General features: G+C 39.9%; 1 protein-coding gene across 3 annotated transcripts in view; it reads left to right on the forward strand.

Moving 5' to 3' along the window:
• The window catches only part of fancm (FA complementation group M), a 117,869-nt gene that overhangs the window by 38,748 nt on the left and 62,842 nt on the right, over window positions 1-16,279 (forward strand). For all 3 annotated transcript variants that reach the window (XR_013579451.1, XM_078562324.1, XM_078562325.1), the window contains exons 5-6: window positions 11,361-11,492; window positions 14,153-14,285. Coding sequence is in view for 2 of the 3 variants with exons in the window: in XM_078562324.1 (XP_078418450.1) it covers window positions 11,361-11,492; window positions 14,153-14,285 (265 nt within the window). In the remaining variant the exon portion in view is untranslated. The remainder of the gene's footprint in view (window positions 1-11,360; window positions 11,493-14,152; window positions 14,286-16,279) is intronic.

Below are 16,279 nucleotides of genomic sequence, written 5' to 3' on the forward strand. Positions count from 1 at the left end.
AATTTAGGTGGGATGTCTCTCCAATGAGAGCCTCAATCTCGGTGCCTGTTAATAAGTTAGTGCACAAAACTATTGTCAGTATATTTTTGATGGCCCATAAATGTAGGTAAATGAAAACAGTAAAACCTGAAGATGCTCACTGGATTAGCATCTGGAAAAAATATATATTTGAGTTATATTTGAAATATTAGCGGCACTTACTTGTCTCATCTGAAACTCCAACTGTGTAGCACTCGCTCAATACTGCACTGAAGTGCCAACCTAGGTTATATGCCCAAGCCTCAAGAGTGAAACATGAACCGACTACCTCCTGACACAGGTGTGAGTTCTACCCACTGACCCTAGGCTGACATCTTTTTATTACATTTTTATTATTATACCTTGATATTAGCAATGTTCTTTACACAAGATGTTAATATCTTGCAACACAAATGTACCTTCCTTAATAGCATTGGTATCTTATAAATACGAAATATTGACAAATAAATCAAATAGAGAATTCAGGAGAAACTTTTTTTTACCAGGGTGGTAAGAAAATGAAATGTGCTGCAAGCAGGAGTAGTTGAAGCAAATCGCATAGATGCAGTTAAGATGAAACCAAATAATCCAGAGACAAAGGAATAGAATATATTAAAAGCTGTTGGGCAAATTCAGGAACCGACACTAGCAGCTCCCCGTTTCTCACTCAAGTGACAATTCTGTACTTGTGAGCCTAAATGGTGGGTGTTGGGCAGGTTAGATGACCAATGCCAATATAATAACCTAACCAGATCCTTTCCTTTTTCCACACATGGCACACTTTCAAACAGACAATTACTGGATAGTTATCTGTAGTGGAAATCCTGGCTATGGATTTGCCCCACTTACTGCCCCCTCCCTGCAACACTATCCCAATCCCAGTATAACTAGGGCCATTCTAGTTGAGATCTGCTTGCTCCCTAGGATTTTCTATGTTTTTTTTATTCCTTTTTGGGATGTGAGCTTTGCTGGCAAGGCCAGAATTTATTGCCCACCCCTAATTGCCCTTGAGAAGGTGGTGGTGAGCTGCCTTCTTGAACCGCTGCCGCCCATGTGGTATAGGTACACTGAATGCTGTTAGGAAGGGAATTCCAGGATTTTGACCCAGTGACAGTGAGGGAACAGTGATGTAGTTTCAGGTCAGGATGGTGTGTGGCTTGGAGGGAAACTTGCAAGTGGTGGTGCATCTGCTGCCCTTGTTCTTCTAGTTGGTAGAGGTCGCAGGCTTGGAAGGAGCTGGTGAGTTGCTGTAGTACATCTGCCACTGTGCTTCCGTAGCGGAGGGAGTAAATGTTTAAGGAGGTGGGTGCAGTGCCGTTCTTTGTTTTGGGTGGTGTCAAACTTCTTGAATGGTGTTGGTGCTACACTCATCCAGGTAAGTGGAAAGTATTCCATCATGCTCCTGACTTGTGCCTTGTAGATGATGAAAAGGGATTGGAGAGTCATGAGGTGAGTTACTCACCACAGAATTCCCAGCCTCTGATCTGCGCTTGTAGCCACAGTATTTATATGGCTGGTCCAGTCAAGTTTCTGGTCAGTGGTAATGCCCAGGATGTTGGAGCATTCAGCAAAAGCAATGCTGTTGAATGCCAAGGGAAGATTGTTAGATTTTCTGTTCTTGGAGATGGCCCTTGCCTGTCATTTGTGTGGCACGAATGTCACTAGCCATTTTGCTTTTGTGAAATGTAATTTCAATTTGTTTAAATATAATTTTTGGATTATGGGAACCACCTGGAAAAATATTCCAATTGGCAATTATTCTCAGAAGAAAGAAATTCAAGCTACTGCTGAACCACCGTGTATAGTAATTGCAGTAACAGCTTATGTAATGGGCCAAAATACACCTATCTTGGTGCCATTAATTTGCTATACAGCACAGTGTTTATATGAGTATTGATTTTTAGCATTGAATTATATGCAAGAATGAAATACTGGAATCTAGCAGAATAAGTGAGAGTCATTTGGAACATTAAAAAGATGCAAAATAATTCAATATTCATGAGACAAGAATATTAATAAATTTGAGCCTTGGCATGCAATTACTTAAATTTATTCCTATTCCTAATTGAATCTTATTCCATATATTTGGATAAATATTTTCCACATTGTCCTAAGTGCTTATACGGTTTAAAACGCTTAACTACAAGTTACAAAGTCCAAAAGTATAATAAGACTTTGCTGGCAAAGATTAAGAGTACTGGAATATTTGGAGCAATGTTATGTTGAATGGCATTCTCATTACGTTCTTTTTGTTTGTAATCACTTGATAACAAATAGAGAGGCTCACAGTATGGTGTTGTACACCAATGATGGCAAATAAAAGCATAAAACCAAAATAAAGGGGTTTGTGGGCTGAAAGTAAGATTTTGTTTGTAGAGAGTCGAGGTTTGTTGATAACTGGTGAGAAATGATGCTTTGTAAAGAGCAAGTGAGCAAATGAATCGGATGTGACATCAAGAAAACCTACACACATGGCAGGAAATGAAAGGAATTTACCATCTGGTGTTAGAAGACAAGAGGAATCACTTGTGTTGGGATTATCTAAATTTAAGTACTGTCTAAAGTTCTGTGATTTAGTTCTAGGGCTGCATTATCCTTTGATGCTGTCCTGTTAAAGCTTAGTGCAAGAGGATCTTGACGTACAAACCCATTAAGGTAGCTATATTGAAGCTATATTGCTATATACTGAAGCTATATTGAATTCATTTTTTAAAACCTGGGAATAAAAACTGGTACCAGTAAAAGCTGATTGTTGTAAAGATCCATCTAGTTCACTAATGTCCTTTAGGAAAAGAAACCTGCTGTCCTTACTCAGCCTGGCCTTTGTGCCTCCAGTTCCACATTGTGGTTGTCTCGTAACTGCCTTCTGAAGTAGCTTAGCAAATCACTCAATTCAAGAAGGCCTGCCATAACTATCTTCTCAAAGCAACTAGGGTTGTGCAATTAATGCTGGCCTTACTGATGATACACATCCAGAGAATGATTTTTTTTATAAAGCTGAATTTAAGGCAGTTCAGTTCTAGAAAACATCAAATTGGACTTCTAACATCTGAGTGATGTAAAAGGTGGTCCCCAACAGTTCACTGTTTGGGGTGAAGAAGAAAGAATATTGTGAAGATTTGTGCCTACTCCTTGATCACTTAGCAAAATATTGAACCAACAGTGGGAACGGTAGTAATTTGTATGTGATTTTTCCCCCCAAAATGGTTACATATACTATTTGCTGTGTCCTGCAATATTTCACTGCTATGGAGGTAATGCTGGCTTAATAAGTGTATCCAATATTATGTGACCACCTGTTGCATTCGAGTTCCATGCCCTGGTCACCAGGGGTGATCCGGATGCATATTTTCTAGATGCATATTGACTTTCTCTTTCTAACAGTTTCCTTTTTGAGTTAATATTTCATATTACTTCCCTCTTTTCATTTTATCATTGTGATATTTGCTTTTCAATTTTTTGTACAGCTTTTTTTTTCTCCCTCATTCGTCTCTACCCCTTTTCTTCTCTTTCCCCCCTGCCACGTTTGAGCTGTAAGAGTAATGAAAATCTTTCCCTTTGGCTGTCTGCCTTCCCTGCTCTTGACACTGTTACTTTTCACCATTCATTTTAAAGCTATTGCTGCTTGTACCTATTCTGGCCTTAATTGCTTCTCTTGAATTAAAAGTTTGCCTTCATCCTTCATCATTACATGTTACAGTGCCACCCTAGTCTTCCCTCTGAGTGTCCAGCTCATTCTTTAGCTACCTCTCCTTGACCAGCTTGCTCTGTGGCAGTTCTTCCACCTGCAATCATCAATGCCAGTGCTGCTCATTTATCATCCCATTTCCAGCCAACCTTCATTCCCCCTTTGCAAGCTCTGGTCATGTGCAGTCCTTGCTCCTCTGTATAAAATCAATAATTTAAAACACAAATTTATATGTGCTTTATATTCTCCTGCATTTTAGCAGGAGCAGACTTGAATTTTTAATCTTCATTATAAGCACTAAGGAAAGTATATAAGAAATCCTTTTTTACTCTGACTGAAACTTTCTTTTTATTGCCAAATGTACTACATGTTAAATGCAAAAATGTTTACGTTATGTTTGTATTTTAGTAAAGCTGCATTCTAGGCTTCTGATTAGATTTTTAGAAAAATTGTTTACCATAGTTAAAAATATTTTCTGCAGTTCCATAGTTTAGACTATATTTGCAGGGAACTCTTCCCTCCTGTAAATATATTCATTTACTACTCTGTTTTGTTCCATTTGTCCTCTACCCTATTTTGTCCTGTTTGATTATAGACAGCACTAGGTTTTGACTCCCTACATGCAATGCCTAGTGGTAAACAAGAACTTGAAGCTATTTACTTGTAAGCCTCATAGATTCTGGGGGAAAGTATTTTGAAGGTGGGAAAAAAGCACTAATTGTCAGCCCCTTTTGCAGAAATGTAATAAAGCATTTAACTGATAGGAGTGAATTCTCAAATCAGAAACATCCCATGAAAAAATCCCTAAGGGATTATAGAACAGCAAAATATGACCAAAGTGCCATATGGTCTACAGTGTCTGTTACAGTTTATCAAATTGTTGATTTTTCATGTTTTTAAGTAAAAATGCTGCAAGTAGTTCAGTTAAGACTGTGCAGTGAGTTCTAAATTGTTTCGACTTCTGAAAACGATTTAAGTTTGGGCCCTTGTACTGATTAAATTCCAGTTGCACATGTCTGAGTAATGTTTATTTTGATTGTTCCAGTAGTCCAAAGTGGTTTGAAATGACAACTAAAGTTTATATTTTTAGTGACTTAGCAGCTAGATTAAATCTATTAAGTGTGACATTAAGGCCCTGATTTTTGCAAGGTTTTTTGATGAAGAACTCTGAAACAGGCCACAATTTTAGGATTCAATACAAATGCTGATTAATGTGGAAATTGTGAAATTGCAGTCTGCCCCACACTGCTGTGCCACAGGCTGTGCTGTGGCCCCTGCACCTCCCTAAGCCAGCAATCACTAAAATTTAGTTGATGTGATGAAACTTTCCCACTTTCTGCTCTACTGTTGCTGTTAAAACCCCATCAAATGTTAAACCTTGCTCAATGAAATGTAAGTGCATTTTTAATTGTGGTCTGGGTAATAACAATTGCTGAACAAAGGCCTGACTCTGAAAGAAATATATTTGTGCAGTGTTGTTAAATGTCACCATTAAGACTAATTACAGTGAATCGCCATGAGTCAAACTTGGATGACTCAATTCCAGCTATGTTGAAGTTGTCAACCATTTCCACCAGCAGAATAGTAAATCCCATTGAACAATGCCCATGACGAGCCAAAATTCTGCATTGTTCACTCTGGACGAACCAAATTTGTTTAAGTTTGTCATATGAACACGCCGACCAATCAGAGCGGAGTTAGACCACACGAGTGTGAAATTGTGGAGCACTGGACAAGCCATCATTTGATATTGAGATCGCCCTGTGAAAGGGTATGTAAAACCTGCAAGTATGGCACAACCTATAAGAAAGTTAAGTGTTGTCAATCAGAGAGAAGGCAAAGTTGATACCACAAGTGGGAAACCATGGCGTGAAGTGGACATCGCAAAGGAGTAGGAGATCCCGCCATCATATTTGCCCAGCATTATGAAATACAGGACGAGCATCTTGTAACAGTTCGACATACTGGCATTTTCAGCAGCAAGGAAGAGAATGTGAACAGCTGCCTATCCCAACATTGAAGAAGTTCTGCTAAAGTGGTTCAGGTTATTGAAGCCATTGATATGAAGCAGGAGTACAATCCAGCTGTACTAGAGGTCACATTCATGATGAAAAAAAACGTGGAAGGTGGTGATGGAAGCCACAATTACCAACTGCTTCCACCGGGCTCGGTTTAAACAGGTTAAGACTACACAATATGGAGGAGGAGCAGGGCGAGGCCACCCAACCACTATGATGAGCCACTTTACCTACGGCTGTGGGAGCTGGCATGGAAATTCCAGCAGAGACAACCATGGAAACCTACGTGGTGGTGGATGATGCTGTATGATACATGACAGAACTGACTTGATGCTGTCGTAGATACGGTATGTTCTTCAAACAAGGAGTCCGAGGAGGCCAATGACCGTGAAATGTCCAATGAATGCTCACATGTTCCCTAGCAGATACTGCGAAGGCCGAAGAGATGCTCCGGGATTTTGCACTGCAGCACGAAAAAACCTAAAGCATGTGTGACTGCATTGACGATATGGCAGACTGTATTGAGCATATCCGAAAATACGCCAAGCAGAAAAAGATAGAATTTTTACATTTTTAAAGTGTGAATAAAGACTTCACGCATTTACTCCTTTATTTTGTTTTCATTTGGCGTTTGAATTTGTTGTTTTTGACATAGACTACATTTGTGGGCACATATAAGACATATTCATGTGGGAACACGGGCCAATCTCAAATCTCTGTTTAACACTAATCTGGAGGCGGTTCCCCTGGGATTCGACTCATCGGGATCTGACTGTATTTGAATTTTTTAGACCAATTTACTTCTCGAAACTTTTTCATGAGATTTCAACTTCGACCTTTACCCCATGAGTATGCCTCCATCTTTATTTTGTTGTCTGCAAAATGTTTAAAAAATGATTTGATTTTAATGCTTTTCATTTCCTGATTGGATGTCTGTGAAAATTCTTTAAAGTGACTGGAGAGTTTGACATTACTGCGGCTCCACACTGTGACCCCATTGAAGAATGCTGTAATCCACTACACATTGAGAGGGGTAAAGTTCTTGCTACAGAGATCACTAGATCTCTAATCTGGCCTAAGCATTTTTTTTCCTTTGAAGGAGTTAGCCCTATTTTTGTTGTTTGCACAACATTATTGTTCTGGCTGTCGCAGCAACTTTCAGTTTCCTTGTGCTTCTTGCATATGGATACATAAATCTTTAGGATAAGCTTGCCTCCTCTTCGCTCCTGTTTTCATGGCCTGCTGTTTGCTTATATATATATATGTTTCTTTTGAATTTGAGTTCACACCCATGTGATGACTGTTTTCCACTTTTTAGGATCAATCTCATCTGAGACCTGCTTACCTTCCTGCCCTGTTCCCTAGCCGTGTAGTTTTCGGTTGCAGCTTTATGATCCTTGCAAGTGTTTGTTCCTACCTGTTTTAGTTGAAACCCAACTCTTCCATACCAGCCCCTTTTGTTGTGAAAGTATTGCAATAATTTGTGAATGTAGTGATGTTTTTACACCACATTGCTAACCATTCATTTATATCTTCAATTTTCCTGGTGTATCCTACTTTCACAAACAGCAGAAGCATTCTGGGAAACACTATTTTGTATTCCATATCTTTGAATTGTATGATGAACCCTGTGTATGTAACTTTTAAGGCCCCAGTGTTACTGCTGTCCTAACTTTGATCCCCAGTCTCCCTTTGACGAGTATATTGGTTTAAACCATCTTAAGTAAATACTGATTTTGTAGCTGCAATTGTGATTGACACTATTTTATATATCTATTTAAGGAGCTTAAGATAATTAATTTCATTCTGGGCAATAAGAAAGACCAGATGTTTATGAAGTGAACTTTCTGGATAAATTGAAAATAGAACAGCAGTGCTGGCAAAAGTCGCATTCAGAGCTGATAAATCAACTACATAAGCTACATGAAAAGACAAAAGCTGCAAATGATGAAAGTGGACACAGCTTCATATTTATAGGGTCGGCATGAGGATATTTGCTGCCCTAGGCAAACATTCAGCCTGCTGTCCCACCCCCCAATTCTGCGCACGCACACAACGTACCACACACACACCCTTTTTGAAAATGAATTACTCACGGGTAGTTGTTATCTCCAGCCTGCCTTCATTTTGATCTGAACCTTCCATTGTTCTGCAGCACCATGTTCCCTCGGTGTGCCCACTAGATTCCTGTGCTCATGTGGAACCAGCATTTTTGGTTAACTGGCATCACCCATTCCCCATGCATGCTGAATACACAAACAACTTTTAAACGATAACAAACTTTTAAAGTAATTTCCTTGCATCTATATTACATGATGACTTAAATACTAACAATTCAAATTTTTGGAGAGACACTGATGTACTAAGCAATGATGAGATTTAAATCTTTACAATTCATGTGAGACATTCAAACATAATTGACAAACACCTGTATTATCACTGAGCAGGTCAAATTCAACTGATGTTGAAAATGCCTGGTTGGTTTAAACCAGTGTCTTGAGACAACTCTAATTGCTCCGGTGACGATTTCTCACCTATCATCTTTTCTTTACAACGCTAATGAAATTGTGTTGCTAAATGCATTGATCCCCCAAGGTGTCTCACTCATTGCTGTTAGGTGTGCAAATGGCTATTAGATGTATAATATCTGAAGCTATCCTTATAAGTTCACTTGTGATTTTTCGTTTCTGCAGCCTCACCATATAGAACATTGTCTGACCATGTACTGTCTTATCAAAATGTTTGCAACCCTAAAAATTGATTTATTTTACTGTGATGAATTCCGAATTGTAATTCAAAACCATTGATTTTGTGGTTTCAAATGCAAACAATTGAGTTTGCCTTACTCTTAAAGAATCCTGGCTGTTTCTCCTTTTCATATTTGTACCTTAATCTCACAAATACAACATGGTGCTGGGATTCTCAAATCCCTTGGTGATTATGGAACAAAAGAACCAAATGAGAAATCAACAGTTATTTTAGTACAAGTTAAAAAAGATCCTGAAATATTTGTCAATTCCAAAGTACTTTTGCCTGACTAAATTGTTGGTACAGAAATTGTGATAACAAAGAATGTTGAAGCTAGAACATCCATGAAGAAACATGCTACACTGCATCATCATCCAGCAAATGAATATATACTGGCAGCTATGCACACCACAATTTTTAGTAATAGCGGTTAAGCTAGCAGATTATGGCACAGAGGGTTTATTGCCATTTAATAGGAAATCTCAAAACGTTGTATCAGACTCGCCAATTCTGTCAGCATTGCGCTAAGACAATAACCACTTGAAATTGTTATAATTTTAAAAATATTGCCATTCAGTTGCTAGACTTTGATTTCTTGTCAAAAACTTAATTTAAAATATTTGCATTTCATTTCTGCATGTGTTATTAAAGTAGTACAGTAACATTTGCCTCCATTGTGTTAATTTGTCCCAACTCTTTTTGCCCCCCATACTACGTTTTGGAACAGAAATAAAACACAAACGTTCGATCGAGTTTAACAACAGAGACGCTTAAAAAGCCAATTCAAGATAGTTTAAATCTTTGATAAAAGCAAAAACATGCGGATGCTGGAAATCAAAAACAAAAATACCTGGAAAAACTCAGGAGGTCTGACAGCATCTGCGGAGAGGAACACAGTTAACGTTTCGAGTCCATATGACTCTTCAACAGTTCTGTTGATAAATAAAGATTTAAACTAAAAACAAAAATACCTGGAAAAACTCAGCAGGTCTGACAGCATCTGCAGAGAGGAACACAGTTAACGTTTCGAGTCCATATGACTCTTCAACAGTTCTGTTGAAGAGTCATATGGACTCGAAACGTTAACTGTGTTCCTCTCCGCAGATGCTGTCAGAACTGCTGAGTTTTTCCAGGTATTTTTGTTTTTAGTTTAAATCTTTATTTATCAGAGTATTGTTTGCGATCTGCACTACATTAACTGCTTTTCAATAGAACATTGACCACTAAAAGATGCCATAATTCGCACCTAATTAAAGGATGGTGGGTGCATTGTCATAATGATCGTGCTGGGTGGTCTGGCTATGCCACAACTCATTTTAAAAGGCTATTAAAACAGTGATCAAGATGAAACGTTACAACTACTTCTGAAAGGAAAACACAGCTGGAGTAATAGACAATCCCTTCCTTTCAGTTTGAATAACCTAATCTGCTGGAAAGTGGAAACAAATTTGCTATTTTCTCATCAATACAAATCCAGCTGGCTTTCAGTGTTTTGTTTCTTTTAAAAAGCTGGCATTCCCCCCGCCACCCCAAACAGTTCGTGAATGTGCCAGCTGTCCCATACTTATTGAAGAACAAAGAACAAAGAAAAGTACAGCACAGGAACAGGCCCCTCAGCCCTCCAAGCCTGCGCTGATCATTTTGCCCGTCAACTAAAACATTTTGCGCTTCCGGGGTCCGTACCCCACACATCTCCTCTATAGTTTTCTCCTCTCACCTTAAATCTATGTCCCCTAGTAATTGACTCTTCCACCCTGGGAAAAAGCTTCTGACTATCTACTCTGTCCATGCCACTCATAATTTTGTAAACTTTTATCAAGTCGCCCCCTCAGTCTCCATCACTCTAGTGAGAACAATCTGAGTTTCTCCAACCTCTCCTCATAGCTAATAACCTCCAGATCAGGCAGCATCCTGGTAAACAAAAACAAAAATACCTGGAAAAACTCACCAAATCTGGCAGCATCTGCGGAGAGGAACACAGCTAACGTTTCGAGTCCGAATGAACCTTCAACAGAACTATGTGAAAATAGAAGAGAGGTGAAATATAAGCTGGTTTAAGGGGGGGTGGGACAAGTAGAGCCAGTGATAGGTGGAGATAACCAAACGATGTCACAGACAAAAGGACAAAGAGGTGTTGAAGGTGGTGATATTATCTAAGGAATGTGCTAATTAAGGGTAGAAAGCAGGACAAGCAAGGTACAGATAGCCCTAGTGGGGTGGGGTGGGGTGAAGGAATCAAAAAAGGCTAAAAGGTAGAGATAAAACAATGGATGAAAATACATTTAAAATAATGGAAATAGGTGGGAAAAGAAAAATCTACATAAATTATTGGAAAAAAAGGGGAGGGATGGAGGAGAGAGTTCATGATCTAAAATTGTTGAACTCAATATTCAGTCCGGAAGGCTGTAAAGTGCCTAGTTGGAAGATGAGGTGCTGTTCCTCCAGTTTGCGTTGAGCTTCCTGGTAAACTTCCTCTGCACCCTCTCCAACGCCTCCATATCCTTCTGGTATTGTCAGTGGCTAGCTTTCATTGAGAATTTTAATGATGTTACCTTTGACAGGCCCATGTGATGAGCATGGCGCTTGGTAGTTATACATTGTGGGAGAAGGCCAAGTTGGTTGCTGAGTCAATTGAAAAGGTAGGTTTCAAGCTCTCCAACGGCTGGTTGTTGCAATTCAAAAAAATGTTCAGCATTGTGTTTTCTACAGTGTGTTGACAGTGGCAGTATGGATGTTACTATCTGACTGGAATGAGCACTGACTCATTCAGTGGTATTTGTATTTATAACTGGCAATGGATAATGCTTTGCCCAATTTAACAATTGGTACTCATTTTAAAAAATGTTTTTTATTAAATAAAATGACATTATTCTCTGCTTTAATTTTAGGTCTTGGAAGCATTTACAAGACGTCTACTCAAGGCTGGAGCCCTACTTCATAAAGATGTAGCTAATTTGACCAAATATCAAATTGTTCTTTCGCGGGAACAATTTAGAAAAAACCCTCCAACACACATTGTGGTAAATAGCCACGTTTTATCATCTTAACATATTTGGTGGGTTACAGTAGTTGGCAGGTATAACTACCTATTCCTTGGTTGACATTTTGTAATTGTACAGCACTGTGGGTGTACCTACACCACATGGACTGCAGTAGTTCAAGAAAGCAGCTCACCACAACCGCCTTATAAGCTTGTCTTATGAGGAGAGATTGAGCAGTTTAGGCCTATACTCACTAGAGTTTAGAAGGCTGAAAGGAGATCTAATCGAGGTATTATACATCCCAATAAGGTTTTTTTAAAAAAAGTTCATTTTCAGTGCCAGGGAGGTTGTTTGATAGTGATTTGCACCATGAGTGCTATTAGCCCCACTGTAAAGTCTGGGCCATTACCTTTTATATTGTTGCAATATCATTCTTTAGCACCTATCCACTGTGGTGTTGAAAAGCTTGTATTTTAAAAGCATATGCGTTTCAATGTTATCACTAAGTGCCTTTCTTACCGTACCATCTTTTCTATCCTGAAATTCATGTTTCTCCAATGTTAATAGTAACATTGAGCTAAAAGTCTGGCTGTTTGAGAACATGGTTTGAACCAATTTTGTCTTTGTTATTTTCAATCAATGACAGTAATAATGTAAAATATAACGATTATTCTTGCCTCTAAGTTACTTTGGCATCTTGTGACAATGTGTGAAAGTGAGAAAGGAGGAGGGAATTTGCCAAAGTGTTTTCATTCTTGAGCATAGGTAGAATGAGCTGGATTTAGTCCTACTATTGCAGCACCTGCTGGCAAGCCTGGAAGTCATAAGAACATAAATAGGAGCAGGAGTAGGCCATTCAGCCCCTCAAGGCTGCCCTGCCATTCAATAAGATCATGGCTGATCTGCCCCAGGCCTCAACTCCTCTTTTGTGCCAGCTCTTCATAGCCCTCAACTCCCTGATATTTCAAAAATATATCTACCTCCTCTTTAAATACTTAGTAATGTAGCCTCCACAACTCCCTGGGATAGAGAATTCCTGACATTCACTACACTCCGAGAAGAAATTCCTTCCCATCTCAGTTTTAAATGAGTGTCCCCTTATTCTGTCGCCGGGCATCTGGTGCAGGCCTGTGGCTGTTAGCTGAACCCAATTCCGTGGTGGAAAACTCATGAATGTGGGTGACATGGGCTTGCTGCTAGATCATGTGGTGGGGGCAGCTCTGACATCGGGAAGCCTGCATCACCTGAAGCCATACAGCAGCTGCCACCATATTTAAAAGACAGCCAGCCCTGTGTTAGAGTTGGAAATCATCTTGCAGGCTTTTTAAGAAAGTTCTGCAGTTTAAATCTCCACCTGAATTTCTATTGCGCCGGAACAAAAAGATCTTCCAAAGTCTAGGGAAAAGATTCCTCTGCCATCACACAAGATCATTTGGTGACATCAGTGGGTTTACCTGAGGTCTGAGATGTCACAGGCCAGCCAGCATGTCGTCTCCAGCACTTCAAGATGAAGAAGGACCAGGTGGGTGATTCTCATGTTGCCACTACCTCTCCCTTTCCTTGAAGGCAGCCTGCTTACTGTCTTCCCCTCAGGGACACAGATCTGTGATGCCATGGCCCCTCTGCACCTCAGTTGTGTGCTTCCCTTTAAATTTTGGACCCAGTACTTCTGAGCTATGAATTTCCTGCCAGAGACTCCGTCCCTCAGTGTCAGCTCAGCAAGTTTTTACACCGAGAAAATGTCTCCAAGATCAATCCAGTGCCCTGTGACTCAGTTTCCTGGAAGTCCACATATAAGTCACCATCTTTCATTGGGCGGATTACTGAAGGCACGAGAGACATATGTGAGTTGGAGAGACTATATTAAATTGTGTCAAACTGCATTTAAATTATATGCAAGTGAGCAATTAAGCATATCAATGAGCTTCCTGCTGCTAATAGGCAAGTTTCCTGTTTTGTTATCTTCCTGCCGCTGATTTAATCGCTTACATTTTTCCCGCTGCCTGGAGTCTCTTGCACAACCTCCTGTGCAATTCTCTGTGCCCGCCTGCATTCTTGCTCGCTCCAGCAGGCTCCAAGATCATGCCTACTATCTGAGCCTGTCACCTCTTCCGACAATGATAGACATCTGTTTAATGATAAAATAATAAACCATCCAGTTGGCTTGGAAAGCTACACTGTGAATCAAATACTTTGGTTCCAATCAAAAGTCCCTTAAAGTTGCACCAGAATTGTGGAATTTATCGAGGGTAGACCTCGATAAATAGGAGCTTCTGAATGTTTTGCTGCCATGCAAAAAAAGCTTCAAACAAAACTGTTCAAGTGAAATTGTATTGTCAAAGGAGGAGTAAATCAAATCAAATGAAATTCAGATTGAAATTTGACCTGTATGAGTGTAATAAAAGTACCTTTAAAAATTATGATATTAAGGGTTGTCACTCAATTTCCAAACAAAATCAAATATCATTAAATGTTTTAAAAAGTTGTATAGAGCTTGTAGAGCTGCACTGAAATGAAGTTCACTGAGACAGAATGTGAAGAAACTTGAAAGAGCAAATATGTTGTCTTAATCTCTTGCAATGAAAGCATAACCATATCTATAGCAGATAATCATGATGAGAATCACTGGAGACTTTGGGGAAGGTGGTAATAAGTGCTATCAACTTGCCATTCTTCTGAATTAATTCTCATTTTTTCAGGGAGTTCAACGAGGTATGGTGGAAGGAGATTATGCTCTTTGTATTAGCCTTTATCATGGATATGAACTTCTATTACAAATGGGAATGCGATCCTTGTATAACTACCTGGAAGGCATTCTGGATGGATCTAAAGGTAATATGGGGAAATGAACCAAAGAAGCACAATATTTCTTATTATCTGCATGGGTAACTTACTTAATAGATGTCCATGGCATATCATATGCGATTGACAGTTAGCATGGACTTGTTGAGGGAATGTTATGTCCGCCTAACTTGATTGAATTTTTTGAGGAAGGAGGGTTGATGAGGGTAGCGTATTTGATGTAATTTGTATGGATTTTAATAAGGCTTTTGACAAGGTCCCACATGGCAACTAATCAGAAAATTAAAATCTCATAAATTCCAAGGGATAGTGGTAAGTTGAATCCAAAGTTGATTCAGTGATAGGAAACCAAGGGTAATGGAGAGGTGTTTTTCTGACTGGATGGTTGTTTCCAGTGATGTTCCTGCAAGGCTCAATACCAGGTTCGTTTGCATTGATATATACCACGAGAAGCTTTAGACTGAAATGTAAGGGACCATGATTAAGAAGTTTGTAGATGATACAAAATTGGCTGTGTAGTTGATAGTGAGGAAGAAAGCTGTAGACTGCAGGAATGGACTGGTCATGGGGCAGAAGAGTGGCAAATGGAATTCAGTCTAGAGAAACATCAAGATAAAAGCAGAATACTGCGGATGCTGGAAATCTGAAAATACAAAATGCTGGAAAAACTCAGCAGGTCTGGCAACATTTGTGGAGAGAGAAACAGAGTTAATGTTTCGAGTCCATATAACTTCTTCTGAGCTAAAGAGAAGTAGAAATGGAGGGGGTGGAACAGGTGAAGCAAGATAGAGGTCAGGCATAGGTGGGAGCTAGGGTATGACCATAAGACATAGGAGCAGAAATTAGGCCATTCGGCCCATCGAGTCTGCTCCGCCATTCAATCACGGCTGATAAGTTTCTCAACCCCATTCTCCCGCCTTCTCCCCGTAACCTTTGATCCCCTTACCAATCAAGAACCTATCTATCTCGGTCTTAAATACACTCAATGACCTGGCCTCCACAGCCTTCTGTGGCAATGAATTCCATAGATTCACCACTCTCTGGCTAAAGAAGTTTCTCCTCATCTCTGTTCTAAAAGGTCTTCCCTTTACTCTGAGGCTGTGCCCTCGGGTCCTAGTCTCCTACTAATGGAAACATCTTCCCCACGTCCACTCTATCCAGGCCTTTCAGTATTCTGTAAGTTTCAATCAGATCCCCCCATATCCTTCTAAACTTCATCGAGTATAGACCCAGAGTCCTCAAACGTTCCACATATGTTAAGCCTTTCATTCCTGGGATCATTCTCGTGAACCTCCTCTGGACCCTCTCTAGGGCCAGTACATCCTTCCTGAGATACGGGGCCCAAAATTGCCCACAATATTCTAAATGTGGTCTGACCAGAGCCTTATAAAGCCTGAGCAGCACATCCCAGCTTTTATATTCTAGTCCTCTCGAAATAAATGCCAACATTGCATTTGCCTTCCTAACTACCGTCTCAACCTGCAAGTTAACCTTAAGAGAATCCTGGACTAGGACTCCCAAGTCCCTTTGCACTCCAGATTTCTGAATTCTCTCCCCATTTAGAAAATAGTCTATGCCTCTATTCTTCCTACCAAAGTGCATGACCTCACACTTTCCCACATTGTGTTCCATCTGCCACTTCTTTGCCCATTCTCCTAACCTGTCCAAATCCTTCTGCAGCCTCCCCGCCTCCTCAATACTACCTGTCCCTCCACCTATCTTTGTATCATCTGCAAACTTAGCCAGAATGCCCTCAGTTCTTTCTTCTAGATCATTAATGTATAAAGTGAAAAATTGTGGTCCCAACACTGACCCTTGCGTAACTCCACTAGTCACCGGCCGCCATCCTGAGAAGGACCCCCTCATCCCAACTCTCTGCCTCCTGCCAGACAGCCAATCTTCTATCCATGCTAGTACCTTACCTCTAACACCATGGGCTCTTATCTTACTGAGCAGCCAACCCGTGCAGCACCTTGTCAAAGGCCTTCTGGAAGTCCAAGTAGATAACATTCATTGGCTCTCCT

Source organism: Cetorhinus maximus, chromosome 18 (assembly GCF_964194155.1).
Source record: "Cetorhinus maximus chromosome 18, sCetMax3.hap1.1, whole genome shotgun sequence".
In the NCBI taxonomy this organism is placed as follows: Eukaryota; Metazoa; Chordata; class Chondrichthyes; order Lamniformes; family Cetorhinidae; genus Cetorhinus; species Cetorhinus maximus.